Source organism: Pelodiscus sinensis, chromosome 1, assembly GCF_049634645.1.
Source record: "Pelodiscus sinensis isolate JC-2024 chromosome 1, ASM4963464v1, whole genome shotgun sequence".
NCBI lineage: Eukaryota > Metazoa > Chordata > Testudines > Trionychidae > Pelodiscus > Pelodiscus sinensis.
This window is the reverse complement of record NC_134711.1, coordinates 160,746,190-160,763,621: the sequence shown is the minus strand read 5'-3', so window position 1 is coordinate 160,763,621 and position 17,432 is coordinate 160,746,190. Positions and strand designations below refer to the sequence as shown.

The following is a 17,432-nucleotide window of genomic DNA, read 5'->3' as shown; positions in this document are numbered from 1 at the left end:
CTGCCTCGCTTGCCACATCAGAGGCTGTACAGGCCATGCCATAAGCCCTAAAGGACAGGGCTTCAGCCGGATTTTCTGGGACTGAAAGTCCCTACCCTCATCATCTTCAGTTTATTCTGGTAGTGGTTCTGGCAACTAAACTAGGATCTTGTCATAGTCTCTCCTGCTGACTTACATTCACACTCATTACTATCAGAGAGAAGAATCAGCTATGAAGGAGACACTGACAGTGTTACCTGTTTTTCTCCACTCTATAGCAGCAGGATCAGCCACTGGTCATTAAGTCTCCAATGATGAAAGTAGGAAAACTGAAAATGTGTGTGTATAACTAGCCAATACAGTGGACCATGCCATATGGCAAAGGTACAAACATTTATAACCCTAACCCATATTACTTGACTCAGGCCAAGAAATAAACATAAATCTCTTACAGCACTCATGTATGGAAGAGTGAGAATTTGAGGAGGCGAATAGAGCATTTCCAAATTTTCTTGCACGCAAATGGCACTAAGGAAGAATCAAAGATGGTGAATTCACAATTCTTTACAGCGAGAGAAGGAGAGGACCACAAATTGTTAGACAAGGGCTTTCAGGAATACTTAAATCTACACATGAATGTCACTTGAGAAAGGTTCACTGTCTTTACAGAAAAACAGCTGCCATGTGAGACCACAAACCACTAACATTACAGACCTACGTAAGGATATGTCTACATGTGCAGCCTATTTCAGAATAGGAATGCAAATGTAGGCATTCGAAAGTGCAAATCAAGCCCAGGATTTAAATATCCCACGCTTGATTTGCATCTTCCCAACTGGGCGCCATTTTTTAAATTTACAAGCCCGGACTAATTGCCCGTGTCTACACGTGGTAGTGAAACGGGCGTTCGAAATAAAGCCCTATTTCAAACTACCTGTTATTCCTCCTGCAATGAGGTTTAACAGGTAGATCAAAATAGGGCTTTATTTTGAACGCCAGTTTCACTGCTGCGTGTAGACGCGGGCAGTTATTCCGGGCTTGTAAGTTTAAAAAAAAAATGGCGCCCAACCAGGAAGATGCAAATCAAGCATGGGATATTTCCGAAATAGGCTGCAAGTGTAGACATACCCTAAGACTGAGTCAAGTGAATTTGAACTGTTAGCAGATGGACTAAAAGGAGACAACATTGTTTGGGACATAACAGACAGCCAAGTCAAGGAAGTTATTGTGAGATAATGAGTTGATTTTGTAAACAGCAGTTGAGTATTTTCAAGACGAATGAAAAACATGCTTCCCAAATAAAAGTGCTAGCAATCCATGAAAGACTTTAATGAGGCCATTGAATGCAAGCACTGACAGAACATTAGAATAAGTAAGTCTAGTCATTAAAATGCTACCAAGTTTTGTAATTGTGGAAGCAAGTAAAAAGTTTTGACAAGTCTCAATACAAAGGGTCAGATAACCAATTGCAAAGGGGCTTCTTTGCACCCCAAACTAAGCTTGAAGTTAATTATCTTTGACCTAATGGAATTCCCTAGGGATGCAAAGCCAAATACCAAATTCTACAAAAGTGAATATGAAGCACCTGTGCAATGATAAAAGGCAACGTTTTATGTTCAGTGAAAGAGAAAAGTCAGTTGTTATTATTAGTTTCATTTTATCCCAAAACACTTTTGACACAACTTTCTTAACAACCTGTTCTCTAGGTGTTCATTATGGAAACTGGTAATTATTCCAGATTTAAATGCTCAGTTCCATTTTCCACCTAAAGCAAGGATTGTCTCTTCATTTTGTATGAAAGGTATCGTTCTCAAAATTAAGAACACTTAGTTTTGGAGTACAGAATTAAATTTCTAATAATTTACAAGTAAATTAAACAAGTTTGAATTAAAGATTCTGCTTGTAATTAATTTTAAGAACTTTGGTATCCATGAGTCATCCTTGTCCCAAATGACCTCAACAGAATAATATAGATGCTTCAAATTCTCCAAATAGTTAAAATGTCATGGAAATCTAGTGCATGGGCTATATTTGAAGTACACTAGTAATAACTCTTAAAAATATTAAGAACCACCCTGAATAGTACTTTTAATTGGAAGATTGGAAGATCTCAAAGTGTTTACAACCATTGCCTATGAGCATCACCTATCAGGTTAGTATAGTGGCCAACATTTACTAGAGAAAATATCAAAACTATCTGTTACTTCCCATTTAGAGAATGAATGAATAAGTACATTGAGGTACAGAAGGACAGGAGATTTCTCTTTCCAGTTGGTAGAAGGAATCTAGGGCAGATTTCATTATGCTCAGCCTTCCTGCTCTCATCACTAGATAACCTTTCCTGCCTTAAACAGAAAATCCAAAGTGTTTTATGAATTAATTAGACTTTTGTGACTATAGCAGATATTTATAGTTTATAAACTATGAACTGTAGTTTATAAAAAGGGAAAACGTATTTCCAGGAGGTTGTCATTTTCCTACTAAAAAGGGAAGAAGTAAGACATTAAGACAGGAATTCATTCTGTATTGAAATATGCAGTGTGGAAAGCAATGGCATTTAAATTCTGCTTTTAGACATACTTTAAAATAGATGCCTATTAAATTAATTACATGAAACTTACTAACTTACCCTCTCCCCAGCCCCCCAAATCCTAGCAAATTAAAAATTATCTCCTACTGATTCTAGATGATGACTGATAACTTGCATTCTGGAGAAAAGTTGCACCTGCGGTTTGTTACTTTTCCCTGCTTCAGCCCAGTATCTAAACCAGCCTATTCCTGTGGATTTTTTTCTTCCCACCCTTCAGCCTGACGGTAGTCCACTCACTGTGTTGTGATCTCATTACTACACTATGCTTCCTTTTTCACCTCCATTCTGTTCTCAGTGTTACAATGAACTATGCTCTGTATTACTGCCTGAACTAAGATGGAGAGCCTAATTATCCTTGCCACTACACTTCAGTACACAGAGGTAGGGGACTCTTAGAACACTGGGCTGAAGATACAGGAAAGGTGTGTGCACATATGTATGTGTGTGTTTTTAAAAGGAATGTGGGGCTGTACACTCTTTCAAACTCCTGTATAGCATTTCGCAATAAAACCCCCCACATTATTTTAAAGTAGGAGGGATCCCAAACAAACACAAACTACTCTTGCCTGTTTTTTTAAAATTCACACACATATTAAAATAGAGTTCAAAGTTAGTTGTTTTCCTCATGTTTTATTTCAATGCGTAATTAATTTCTACTTCCTCTCTGTTTGCAGGAAAATGGGAACTTTCCTGGAACTAATGCAAGCATTCAGAGACACAGCAAATCTGAAATTTCCAGAGCTGTTTCTAAGTTATATTTTCTATTTACATATATATATTTAATAACAACAGAACATTGGGAGTTTTCATTTTATATTTCAATTAACCTATTAACTATGGCTGTTTCCTTCCTCCTGTTACAACATACATCCATGGTCAGGTCCCATACTACCGGGCTGGTTAATGTATAGAAAAGATCCTCTTATTTTTGTTATTTATTGAGGCAGCTATTAGCCTCTCTATCTTACCCCTAACAGATTTTGTTGCTGTTCCCTCAGTAAGGGTTGGAGGAAACTTCACCTGAAATACCTACCAGAGGAAATGCCGGGTGGCAAAGATCCAACCCCTGAGACTGGATGTGGGGCCGGGATGCTATTTAAAAAGCCCGCCCTCAGGAATCTCGAAAGAGACTTCACCCCAATGGTCGGGAAGGATCCTTTTAAAAAGATAAAAATGATCATTAATCAAACAAGCTGTTCTTTGGCTGCTCAAAAGACGCTGTTTGTTTGAGAGATTAAATGAAACTCTACAAAGTAGAAAAATGTCTTCATGGAAGCAGAGCCCATAAAATGCTATTAAACAATAAAAAACTGGTCACGGTACAAACAGAACACGCACAACCAACCATAACAACAACAAAAGAAAACCTCTTACACCAGAAGCTATTAAGCTATACCGTACCAGCAAGAAAGGTCTTGCTTCCTCCATAGCTGGCAGTGTTTAAATGGGGAATTTCAGAACTTAAAGAAGGAAGAATATAAAGAGATTCACATATCATAGTGAAATCAACTTCTCAGAACCAGCTAGTGCATTTCACACTTATTTTGCTCTATCTATATGTGCAAAACTCCCACAGATGTCAACAGATTTCCCATATGTGAAGGGAGCAGAATATCAGTTTAGATCACTGCAAACATTCCCCCCCAAAAGAGAAGTTTAGTACATTATGTCATTTACTGATAGCTATTTTGATATATTGATGATGAAAAGATTAAAAGCCATGAAACTTACAACAGTATCCCCTGGGGAAGACCCAACTTCAATGGGGCTGTGCACAGGCCTGTGCTTAGCAGATCTCTATATTGAATAGGAGCTTGATATCTCAAAGCTTCTTCAATATAAAAAAAATGTAACGAGAAATTTTTTGTCCAAGTTTGAAAAAAAATAATTAAACCTAACTTACAGTTGGGTACTAAATATTCAGTGTAAGGCAGTGGTTCGCAACCTGTGGTCTGTGGACTGTTGGAGGTCCACGACAGGACTGTAGGGGGTCTATGAAAGGTTGGGGAACTGAGAGGCTCCGTGCTGGCAGCCAGCAAGTCCCTCAGCCCACACTGCTTCTCAAGCAGGCTGAGGGATGTGCAGGCTGCAGGCAAAGCTATATTTTTGCGGGAGGTGGGTCTGTAAAATTTTAATAGATAGAAAAGGGGTCTGTATGCTGGAAAAGGTTGGGAGCCACCGGTGAAAGGTTTATGTTAGTAAAAACAACAAACAAGTTCCCAATCAAAAGTTAGGCAATGGTAAGTTTTGATATCTGCTTTCACCATTTTCACAAGATGCTTCATGGTTGTGCCTCAGAGATAGAAAAGCCTTAATTTTATAATTAGAAAACAAAAAAGGTTTTCTAATTTTTATGCAATTACAATTTGTGGGGACTCCTTAGATACAGAGAAACCCAACTGAGGAAATTCATTGAGGAAGTATCCTGAAATAGCCATTTGTGTCTTTTGAGAAAGCCTGTTATTTCAAAATATAACAGATTTGCTATTTCAATGTCCCTGTAAATCTCATTCCAAGAAGATTAAGGGACATTTTGGGATAGTACTCTATTTTGAAATTTGGCACTGTGTACAAATTAACTTGAAATAAGCTATGCAATTTGCATAGTTCAAATTGCATAGCTTATTTTGAGATAAGGGTGCAGTATAGACGTAGCGTTAGAAAGATCTGACAGGTTGCTCCTTTGATTTTTGTATACAGTAGACCTGTTTTCCCCCAATACTTGCTTCATTCCTTATCCTTCTAAAGTCTACACACACTACAAAAATTATTATAGTATGAAAAAGAAAATTGATATAATTGATGTCTTAAACACAGAACCTTTATTAGATATTCTTACAGACCTTTAATATCGACAGGTAGGATCAAAACTCTGAAGGTCTCCCCAGCAGATCTCTTTGCAGGATTAAGATTGTGGACACAGAACAACTTACTACAAAAGTACCCAATGGAGTGTTCATAAAGGACAGTTCTTGAATAGAACTGGCAATTTGGAAACACCACATTTGGGTGGGATAGCCACAGGGGGGAATTGTTTTGATTTATTTTTTCAATTCCTTAGGGTATGTCTACACTTGCAGCCTAATTCAAACTAGGGCTGCAAATGTAGGCATTCGGAATTGTAAATCAAGCCCGGGATTTAAATATCCCGAGCTTGATTTGCATTTTCCTGGACGGGCGCCATTTTTAAAATTTACAAGCCCAGAATAACTGCTCGTGTCTACATGAAGCAGGGAAATGGGCGTTCGAAATAAAGCCCTATTTTGAACTACCTGTTATTCCTCCTGCAATGAGGTTTAACAGGTAGTTCGAAATAGGACTTTATTTTGAACGCCCATTTCCCTGCCGCGTGTAGACACGGGCAGTTAGTCTGGGCTTGTAAATTTCAAAAAATGGCGCCCGGCTGAGAACATGCAAATCAAGCCCGGGATATTTAAATCCCGAGCTTGATTTGCAATTCCAAATGCCTACATTTGCAGCCCTAGTTTGAATTAGGCTGCAAGTGTAGACATACCCTAAGGAATTGAAAAAATAAATCAAAACAATTCCCCCCTGTGGCTATCCCACCCAAATGTGGTGTTTCCAAATTGCCAGTTTTATTCAAGAACTGTCCGTTATGAACACTCCATTGGGTACTTTTGTAGTAAGTTGTTCTGTGTCCACAATCTGAATCCTGCAAAGAGATCTGCTGGGAAGACCCTTCCACCTATGCAGAACTGAATGAAGTCAGTGGACACCTCACTGATGTATCTCTTTGCAATTCAGTAATTTTCTTTTGCATGACCTAATTTTCTCTCTAGAAGTGACAGATGATCTATGATCTGCCAATAGTTCAAGTAAGGCAAACTAATACATTACATTTAAGAAGTCACCTCTAAAACCATCTCTGTGACTCTTATTTTTTGTATTATTTTCTCTTATCATAAAATGTGAACTACGAGCAGATATTAGATCTGGGGTAGGCAAATACTGACTCTCAGGCCTGATCTGGTTCCCAAGGTTAGTTCCTAGTGGGCCGTCGCCATTGTATTTACCTGTGCCTCCACAGGTATGAGAAACTGTAGCTCCCATTGGCTGTGGATTGCCATTCCTGGACAATCGGAACTGCAGGAAGTGGTGTCCTGATCCATGCCACATCCTGTAGCTCCCATTGACTGGAAATGGCAATCCACAGTCAATGGGAGCTGCAATCGCTTTTACTTGTGCCTCCACAAGTACGGATAGCGGTGGCGGCATGCCAGAGACTAATCCTGGTGAATCGCTGACATTTTATTGTCTTAAATCATCTATCATATCTACAGTTGTGAAGAAGAGCTCTGTGTAGTTTGAAAGCTTGCCCCTTCTATCAACATATAAAAGGTACCTTACCTACTTTGTCCCTTAAAGTATTGACTAAAAAGTATATTGCAGAAGACAAAAAACCTGAATGGGTGAGGGGCAAGGAAAAAAACCCAGTAAGCATAACAGGCAGGCAGAGTGAAAGATCTGAAAATACAAATCAACATAAGAAAATGGATGTGTAATAGTAAACATGAAGTAAATGTGTTTCAGAAATGGTGTAGAGAGCTGCATAGATTTCACTACAGAAAACAGAAGTTTCCTCTAGCTTAATATGTTTCATAGAACCATAGAGCTGGAAGAGACCTCAGAAGGTCATCAAGTCCAGCCCCCTGATCTAGGCAAGACCAATCCCAACTAAATCAACCCGGACAGGGCTTTGTCAAGCCGAGACTTAAACATCTCTAGGGATGGAGACTCCACTACTTCCCTGGGTAACCCATTCCAGTGCTTCACTACCCTCCTAGTGAAATAGTTTTTCGTAATATCCAACCTGGACCTCTCCCACCACAACTTGAGACCATTGCTCCTTGTTCTGCCACCTGTCACTACTGAGAACAGCTTCTCTCCATCCTCTTTGGAACCTCCCTTCAGGAAGTTGAAGGCTGCTATCATATCCCCCCTCACTCTTCGTTTCTGCAGACTAAACAGACCCAACTCCCTCAGCCTCTCTTCATAAGTCATATGCTCCAGACCTCTAATCATTTTGGTTGCCCTCCGCCCTCTCCAATGCGTCCACATCCTTTTTGAAGTGGTTTGTGGTGTATGTTTGTTTTCTTTAGAAAAAAAGAAGCAGCAATGTTTACTCTGGTCCGAAGTTCAAATCAGAGGCAGAGTCTACTCTACAGCAGACCATCAATGTAAATTATGCAACTTCAGTTATGTGAATAATATAGCTAAAGTCAATGTATGTAGATCTACTTGTCTTCACTGCAGTGAGTGGCAGATGTGCTGCTGTTGATTTTGCTTATGTTCCACGTACTAGTGGAGTGCTGGAGTCAACAAGTGAGTGCTTAGTGGTCGATTTATTGTATCTATACTAGATGTGATAAATCAACCCCAGTGCATCGATTGTAGCCCATTAATCTGGCGGGTAGTGTAGACATGCCCATCGTTAGCAAGAATATCTCTGCAGACTCCTATGCTTTATGTTTCCAGCTGTAAAAGGACAGCAGATGTTTCTTTGATGTGAGGTCACTATTATTCTAAATATAAATATTTTAAACAATGTTTAAAGGTAGGGTGATCATATTTCTCTACTACATACGGAACACCTGGTAAAATTAGTTGTATTCAAGTGAGTTCAATGGCAAGCAATCAGAACTACACAGTACAAACATTCAAATTAATGTTGGCTGAGCTCCTGTTAAAAACAAATATAGCATAGTTGGATTCTTTTTAAGTTACCTTTTTATCTTTAAGATTTTAGGGTCCACAAATGTGTGTGTGTGACATATCTTCCTATCCCCACACATGTGGAGAGGTGACACACACGTGCCCCCTTACACCTCTCTCACACGGAGGGGGAGAAGGATGACCGACCAATCTGACCGTCCTTGCCCAGCCCTCCCCACCACTCTATGCCTTGCTGGTCCCCTAGGACACACTTGCCTTTTCTGGTACCTGGGATAGCATGTTCCCTGGGCAACATATGGGTGACACACAGGGGCACATGCCCCCCCAATTTCTGCCAGGGTCACACCAGAATGTGGCCAGCATCACCCTTTCAGCACTGTGAGGGATGGAAGAGATGGGATCTACTTCCAGCCACAGGGGAGAAGGTGGGGGAGAAGGGATGACATGGTCCCTGTGTTTGCAGAAATCATTCCTTTTTCTCTCTCCCCAACCCTCACAACTAGAAGCAGCTTTGTCCCTTCCTGCCCATATGGCATGTGTTCTTACCCCTGAATTTTGGTTTAAGAGATCTACTAGATATCCCAGCCACATCCTGTCCCTGGGCCACCATGTGGGCATTATGCATCAGGGTACAGGAACCCTGACTGCAGGGGCATCCACAGAGACTGGCCAGAGAGGTGGCTCAGTAGAGAAGGGTACCTAGGGGCAGGACCCAGGAGGGGAGTAGTGAAGAGGGAACTAAGCCCCTGTTCAGAGAGCTGCTGCGGAGCCTGCAGGTTTGGGGCTTGAACTGGGTACAAATTGTTCCCTTCTGCCACCCCAGAAGTTAGCTGAGGGGTGGAGAAGGCTTCCCTGTGCTAGTGCTGTGCTTTGACAAATGCAGGACCTAGCTCTTCCTAGCCAGTGCCCAGGGTGTTGGCCAGCTAGATGCAGTGGGGGAAGGAAGGAGTCTGCCAGCCAGGCTGTTGGTAAGATGAGCCTTCACAGTGCTGGGAGCAGCTGTACTCCACTGGCGAGCATAAGGAGAATCAGTGGGACTGGGGGAATGAAAAGGCAAAGCAGAGAGAACAGTCAAGAGGCACCTATAAGCTATAAGTCAATTCTTCTCTGGTGACCTATTGTGAAACTTCTAGAATCCATCCCTGCTTTATTGGCACATTTTCTGATTCCCACTCTTGTGATGCACCCCATTTTACAAGAAAAAAGCCCGTGCAAAAATGTGTTTGTGAGAAGTAGACTCAAATCAAGTGAATGAACACAGAATTAATTTGTAAAGGAGATAAATAACATGTGATGATTTGAAACAGGGAATGGTGGCAATACAGTCCTGTGGTCAGAGACCTGGAGGGGAGGGGGAGAGGGAGGAAGGTTTCAGAGCCCAAGTGCTAGTCCAAGCCTTACTTTCTACACTATTGTTAGCCCTGTAACCAAGATTCTCGCAAACCCAAGTCAATTGATCCAGGCTCTGAGACTTTCTGCCCACAGGGTTTTTGGGGGGGAGTTGGGTCTTTTTTTGCAGGTGTACACCCTTTTAACACATCAGGATAGACTTTGGTTTCTACTCCCATGGTGAAAAGCACTGTAGGAAAACCAGGTTAATTGGTTATCTGAGAGTTTATTCCCTTGCATAAGGTAATTCCCAGATGGTGCTGGGCTCTCTTTTATCTGGAATAGAGGGTTTGGTTGCTGAGCTGCCACACACTGCTAGTTCTGGCCGCTGGAACAAGTACTTGGGAAAACAGGCAGTCATATGTAAGAAAGAAGAGCTTTCTCGCCATCTTTCTTTCCACTGGTCCTATTGAGTATCTGGCTCATTATATACTACTAAAAAATAAAAGGGCTGGTTTTGTTCTTTTAAGTATTTTGTCCAGCAAAAGTGAAATTCAATTTATACAGTTTACTTACTATTAATATGATACAACAACTTTATTTTTTCTTCTTTAGTTGTATTGCTAGCCTAATTAAAATTTTCTGGAAATAAAGGGCAGTATATAGTCATTTCTCTCCCATGGCATATTATGCCACTTTCTTTCCTTGCTAGTCTCAGAATGCATGTCTGGCAAGATGAAAATATGCTTATTCCCAAATGATTTTTTCCTGCTTTCCTGCTTGGGCAAGAGTGTTTTTCTAGTCTTGAAATCCCAGCTTTGTATTATGACATGTGTTCTTACCCCTGAATTTTGGTTTAAGAGATCTACATAATCTCGCCTTTTCCAATTTGTGAATCATTTCCCCCATCACTTTGTTAATCAGGTTGGTTACAAATTCAATCATGGTTTTGCCTTCAGCTTCCTGGGTAATCTTTATTAGGTTTGAGCATCATGTTCTGTTTCTGAAGTCTTTAATTTTATTATCAAAATACTGTAATCACTTGAAAATCTCTTCAGGCACATACTTTTAAGTCAACTACAGAGAGAATGACTCTTCAGTCTCTGCAATTCTTGCAGTAAATAATTCAGTTGAAATGCTGAAGTTTCAATAGATAGCAGCAATTTTTTATTGCAGTGTAGGCTTCCTGTATGAATTTCTTCTTGGAGCAGATGAATTTTTCTAAGTTTTCCTAATTTTTCTTTGCCCCAGCCACTATTCACTTTTGTGGGTTTGGTGAGGAGCTCGTGTCCTCGCTGAAGCCTAGAACTTTCTCTTAGAGACAGTTTCCCTCCTCCTTTCTTTATCTGATACTTTTTCTAGACTTCCTGTTGTATACAGGAATAGGGTAGTATCCCTTTTAATAGTTTAGGAGCCCTCTAGTAATGCTTGTTTTAGAAACTGCTATGCACATAGCTAAATCATGGATATTTGGACTATTTTAGTAACGCTACGCCTACACTATGAGCAAGGGCCATAATGCCCAGTGTCCACACCCATACTTGATCTAGCTCAGTGAGAGCTTGCACGAATATAAACTGTGCAGCAGTGATAACACAAGCAGTGGCGGTACCACAGAGCCATACTATCCCAGCACATGGCGTAGCTTCTATTTCCTGTGCAAAACTGCAACTACATTATTATGCATATTTGCTCTATCAAGCTACCACACGTATGTGTATGTCTTCTGGAGATCCCACCCCACGCTCACAGTGTAGGGGTATATCTAGACTACAGGCTTTTGTCGACAGAAGTTTTGTTGACAGATACTGTCGACAAAGCTTCTGTTGACAAAGAGAGTCTGTCGACAAAGCAAGCCGCTTTGTCAACATGACAGTGTAGACACAAAGGACAGTGTAGATGCAATAACACCTTCTGTTGACAGAACTCTATTGACAAAAGGCGTTATTCCTCGTAGAATGAGGTTTACAGCTGTCGACAAAACTGCTGAGTCCTTTCGACATTATGTTGACAGAACTCAGCGGCAGTGTAGACGCAGGTATAGTTTTGTCAACAAAAGTCCACTTTTGTCAACAAAACCCTGTAGTCTAGACACACCCTAGATGTTGTCTAAATATGGCTATTTCTGCCTAACTATGCCTGTGTGGTTCCTTTATGTGGTTATTGTTTGGTTTTTTGCACAAGCCACCATGTGCTGAGTGACATTTTAGTGTAATTTGAAAGAAAAGTAAAACAGAGTATACTGAAGCTCTTAAATGTATCTTTTTGCTCTGACACTCTTTATGGTCCCACAATTGCTTCACTAATATATACTGGCCACTTGGCATACTGAATATCTTCTAATAAAAAGCCTCCACCACTGTGCTGGATATACACTTGCTAAGAAGGACACTATTCATGTGGGCTCTGCCTTAAAATTATAAAAATGCAAGGTGGCCAAGAAATTAAGGATCAGATCTTTTGTGCAAGTCAGCATTGTTCTCCTGACATCAGTGGCTCTATGCTGATTTCCATTACCTGAAGATCTGGACCTAAGGTTTGAAAATTGTGCACGAATAAGTTCACTACATAAACAGGTATATACTAACAGTCTGACTGCAGAACTGCAAGTCATGAACCTCTGAGATCTAATCTTGATGCCGACACTGACTGATTTTTGTGGCCTTGAGCAATTGACCAACTTGTAAATAGCTATTGTAGTGGGGCGTTTGCCCCACTTTGAGTGGAAGGGATTAAAGCAGGCTGGAGGGAGCCTGCCCACAGTCCAGGTCAATCACAGGGAGGCTTATAAGGAGCCAATGAGAAGGTGGCTTGCTCAAGCAGCCCTGCCATAAGGAGCTACTCAGTAGAACAGAGGGCAATTAGAGCCTGACTAGAGAGGAGGGTGCAGAACCAGGGAAGGAGAAGCACCTTGGGCAGAGGAGTTCTGGGAAGGATAAGGGAAGCTAGAGGGAGTCTTCAGCCTGTTAGCTCCCAAACTGTAGCCTTGATACAAGGGCCAAGCAGGTGCAAAGAGTCATGGGAAAGTGGGCCAGAGAGTGAGAGGCAATAGAGGGAAGAGGAGGAGGACAGGATAGAAAAGTGGGCAGGCCTGAATCTTCCCCTTCCCCTTTGTACTGCACTTAGCCACACTGAAGAGTTACCTTTATAGACTGTGGCTTGCCCCTGAGGCGAGGAGCTAGTCACTGGCTGCAGGTGGCCACAGTGGCTGCCGCAAGACTGAGGACTGCTGATATCCCCGGAAGGAGGGGAGAGACTGGAATATTGAGCACTGCTGGAGGGTAGTGTTCTGAGGAGGACATCATGATCCTGAGACTGATGTAGGTCTAGAGGGAGAGGGTAGAGATACTGCAGAGACAAATGGGTGATACTGGCCAGAAGAAGGCATCCTGATGACAGTCAGAGCTAATTCCCAAAGTGACCAGCAGGAGGTGCCATGGTAGTGAATCCCAACCCGGTTATAGTTATCTACTTCCCAGATGTCTTGTAAAATGTAATATCTGCAAAGTACTTCAGAAATTGATATGAGTGCTAACTATTTGTAATAATATGCTGCTTCATACTCATGTCAGGGTGAATTTGGAAATATCCCTACTGCAAATTATATGTTACATTATAGGCAGAATCCTAACATTGCTGTGCTGCACCTCACAGAGATGGAGAAGAATGGGGTGAAAGTGGGGTAGAGCCACGCACTGCACAATAAAGCACAGTTATCCTACTAGCATAGCTCAGAATGGATCAGGGCAGATGGATGGGTGAATGAAAAGCATAGTAGGAATACCTTACTGTGATTTTCATGCAACAACTATTAGCATTGACGGCACTCCTTTGCAAACATATTGAAGGAATGGCCATTTCCTTGGTATATCATTGGGCCTGATCATGAGGCTTGTGTTCTAGAGGTAAAGTGATGGGTTAACACATACCACTATTCAATTATAAATTACAATTAGAAATACAAATATCTATAATCAAAAGATACCCCCAAAAAAACATTTCACATTTAAAATCAAGTAAACAAATTGACATTTTAATATTCCAAGGGCTTGAGTAAGTTTATTCCCTCCCCTCCCGCCAACAAACACACACACAGATCATGTGGCTCATGAGATACACAAGTAAGAAAAGTTTCTACTGCTTTTTACTGCTATCAGCATGGCACCGCCAACATAGATTTTGTAAGAATCTGTGAGCTGTATTCTATGTCTCATCAACACAATTATTTCCAAGTTCCAATCACCAACACCTGTGTACAACCACTGGCAGCCTTTGGACTACACAGGTGTCACTGAGAGCATAATTTAAAGGCACTAAATTGCACAGGTGTAGCTGAGACTCTAAATTGGCTTGCAGAATATTTGCTGCTGATTAGCGAGAGAAGGAAAAAAACTCAGTTTGATTCAAAGCCCAGTTTACAGAGCTGTTTTTAGAAAAAAAACAGCCACTCTTGATTTAGAAATTACCAGCAATGGAGATACCACCATCATCCATGGTAAATTGATCCAATGGTTAATTACTGTCACTGTTAAAATTATATGCCTTATTTCCAGTCTATATATCTAGCTTCAGTGTCCAGCTGTTGGGTCATGTTCTAACTTTCTGTGATAGAAACAAAGAGCCTAATATAAATATTTGTTCTCCATATATTTATTTACAGACTATAATCAAGTCACCCCTTAACCTACTCTTTGTTAGCTCTGAGGCTATCACTATAAGGCTTGCTTTTTAATCTTTTAATCATTCTTATGGCTCTTCTCTGACCCTTTTTGAGGTCAGGCTGATATGACAATAATTACCAAGCTGATCCCATTGACCCTTCTTAGTGGACTTAGACCAACTCTGAGCACCTATGAAAATCTCTTCTTTAATGAACATTGTTTTTGGGAGCTTATTAGAGACCTTTAGCCTCTTTGGTGTCCTATAGAATTCCAATAAAGGACCATGAAAATTACAATGAATGTTTATGCATTATAACAGATGTTATGTAAATATTCCTAATTCCTGAATGCACACAATGTGCAACACTCAATCATTTTATTAGGCAGTTTTGAGATAGTAAGCTCAAACCACACATTTCTTTACATACTTTCAAAGAAGCAATGACAATAAAAATAAGATGGAATGTGTTTGTTTCAATACTCTCTATGGAGAAATGTGTTAAAGACTTCCCACACATATCCTGGCATTCAGCTAAATCTATTTCTAAATACTCATTTATTTGTGATGTTACCTGTTGATTTGATTTGAGCCCTTCTTCCTGCTTAGGATGGACATGCTAAAAGGGACTAAAAATAAAAATATCTGCCACTACCATTGGAAAAAAGGCAGGTGAGGACCGTGTAATGTAGTGTATTGTGATCTCTAGAGAGGGATGCTTCTGTAACCGCCACTGGGAGGATTTGAACCTGGTTCCTTTGGAGCTGAGTATAGGAGCTTTGTAACCAGACAGAGCCCCCCCCCCCCTCTGGTCACATCCATCTTTCTTGCCCCTCTGAGGTGCCTGGAGCACACAGGACACAGAGAGCAATAAAATCAGCATAGTCCTTGACGCCTTGACGGAAGGCCCGGATATGCTGGCTCATCGTGACCCTGGATAACTGTAAACATAGATAAGAGGGTGGTCAAGCTAGTCATTGACCAAGAGGCTGCAGAAACTACCCATTGGCTGGCACCTATGTTGATACAATCACACAACCATCCCGGGAGAAGAATCTCCCGCTGAGTAAAGACTGTCCAGTACTCCCAAATTAGTTCTCTCTCTTACAAGTGTAAATTACGTTCACAACTCCCTTGTAAGAACTGGCATCACAAAGACAAACCAACACAATTTGGCACCTTAGATAAGAAAGAGAATACGTGACTCCACAGGTATAAAGATGGGCCCAGCAGCACTCATTTTGAGTATCAATCCATCAGCTGCCTGCTGGTCGGGCTAGGTGATTAACTCCCGAGATCCACATGGGGACGCCCAGCCTCATATTCATTTTTCTGAGGAATTGAGTGACCGATCCCGAGAGATGCAGAAGGGGGTAAAAATTGTACCTGTATGTGTCCTTTTCTTTTGTCATTGTGCATGTATAGTATTAGAGCTTTATAAGGCTAAGTTGTCATTTGGGTACCATCATTTGGTGAGTTTTGTTTTCCCTCCTTTCCTTTGTAACCATTTAAGACCTGTATTTGCTAGCAGTTAAGAAGTAGAGCAATAGCCATTGTAACCGTATGATTATAAGTTTCTCTAATAAACTTGTAACTGTTTAAGCTTTAACCTGACTCCTCCTGTTGCTGTAACAGAACCAGACACCATTAGAAGAATCATAGCCAGTCGGGGTAGACACAGTGAGAGCTGGGCGTTTGGGTCCTGCCACCTCCATGGGGCAGACACTTGGGGCACCCGTCAGCCTTCCTGGCTGCCCGCTGCGAAGGGACTTTTGTCCTAGCAGTCAAAGACTCGGTTGTAATTCTTTGGGGCACCCGTCAGCCTTCCTGGCTGCCCGCTGCGAAGGGACCTAGCAGTCAAAGACTCGGTTGTAACTCCTAGCAGTTGAAGACTCGGGTGTTTAACAGGGCTCACAGACCACTCACTGCCCCGACCACCGGCTGACAAGCCTCTACCCTCTGAGCTAAAAGCCAGCTGGCTTCTAGCTCATGCTGTAGAGATCTCTTGTTATTAGCTGTTGCTGTGGTCTAAGTGCCACTGCATGGTAACCACACTAGGTGTGTGGGTTACACTTCTCTCTGCAGAAATTCACACCTCCACAGAAGTTAGGACAGGCCTATGCATTAAGTTCCATTTGAACTCTCAAAACATTATTTAAATGGGACTAAGTGCTACAGAGGCCTCGACTGCCACTCCTCATGGGGTTGAATTTCACGTCTCAGAATATGGAACAGTCTCTGCTATTGAAAAATTCAATCAACTTTTTGGAGTTTTTGTGAATGAATAATTACCATGGCTCTTTGCATCAGGGTCAGATCTTTTCTAGCTGGCAAGGAGATGCAAGCTCAGTCTGCCCAGTTTCAACAGCACAGATTCAACCACTGAACTCAGTCTAACTTTATTGGATTCTGGCATAGTGGTGGTCATAAGTGGAGTGACCACAAGCCCAATCTCTGTTCATTAGTGGAAGGGGTTACACTACTTCTTTTATTCCATTAAAGAAGTGCTGTTTATGGTTCCATACTTTAAGAGGTGTTGTGTTTTGCTCTTTTAACAGAGATGAAACCACTTTGTATGGTGAATATAGTTATCCTCTCCAAAATTAAAGCACTTGCTCTTGAGTACTGAATTAATTTTCTGAGGATTTACAAGTAAATTGGTTGATTAGTTTGAATTAAAATTAATTTAAAAAAGAGCTCTTAAAAATGTATCACACTGAGTTAAATGTTTTGTGCTGAAGGATCTTAATAATAGAACAACACAAATGTGTCAAACTTCCCTTGCCACTAAAACTGACCGTAAGCTTCTGCACAGGCTACCCTTGAAGTTTTTTCTTGTCTAAGGACGAAGGGTTATTTTTTCTCGTTATTCTTCATAAAGATTTTCTTCAGCCAGGGCTGATGAATTCCCAGTAAAACTTCCCCATTTCAAAAGGCCTGATATCTAATAGTGTTCTGAGAGGAACTAGAGTCATAACTTGCCCATAATGAGGTGTTCATTTTGAGAAAAGCAGCTATCTCCCAGACATCTCTCTTAACGAAGATGGCTGCTGGCTTCACTTGCTGGAAACAATGGGAGCCATTGGCCATTTTGAAATAAGGCATCTTAAGTGAAGGCAGATATGACCTCTGTCCCATAGAGAAACATAGGAGATCTCAGCTACTTTGAAAGAGGCCAACT

The 17,432-nt window shown here is 41.1% G+C and overlaps 1 protein-coding gene across 3 annotated transcripts in view; it reads right to left on the bottom strand.

Moving 5' to 3' along the window:
* Positions 1 to 17,432, bottom strand: part of EPHA6 (EPH receptor A6) — an 842,774-nt gene that overhangs the window by 142,773 nt on the left and 682,569 nt on the right. The window contains exon 13 of one of the 3 annotated variants that reach the window (XM_075908942.1): positions 3,603 to 3,725. The exons of the other annotated variants lie outside the window; for them this stretch is intronic. Within the exon in view, the coding sequence (XP_075765057.1) occupies positions 3,603 to 3,725 (123 nt within the window). The remainder of the gene's footprint in view (positions 1 to 3,602; positions 3,726 to 17,432) is intronic. 3 annotated transcript variants of the gene reach the window in all.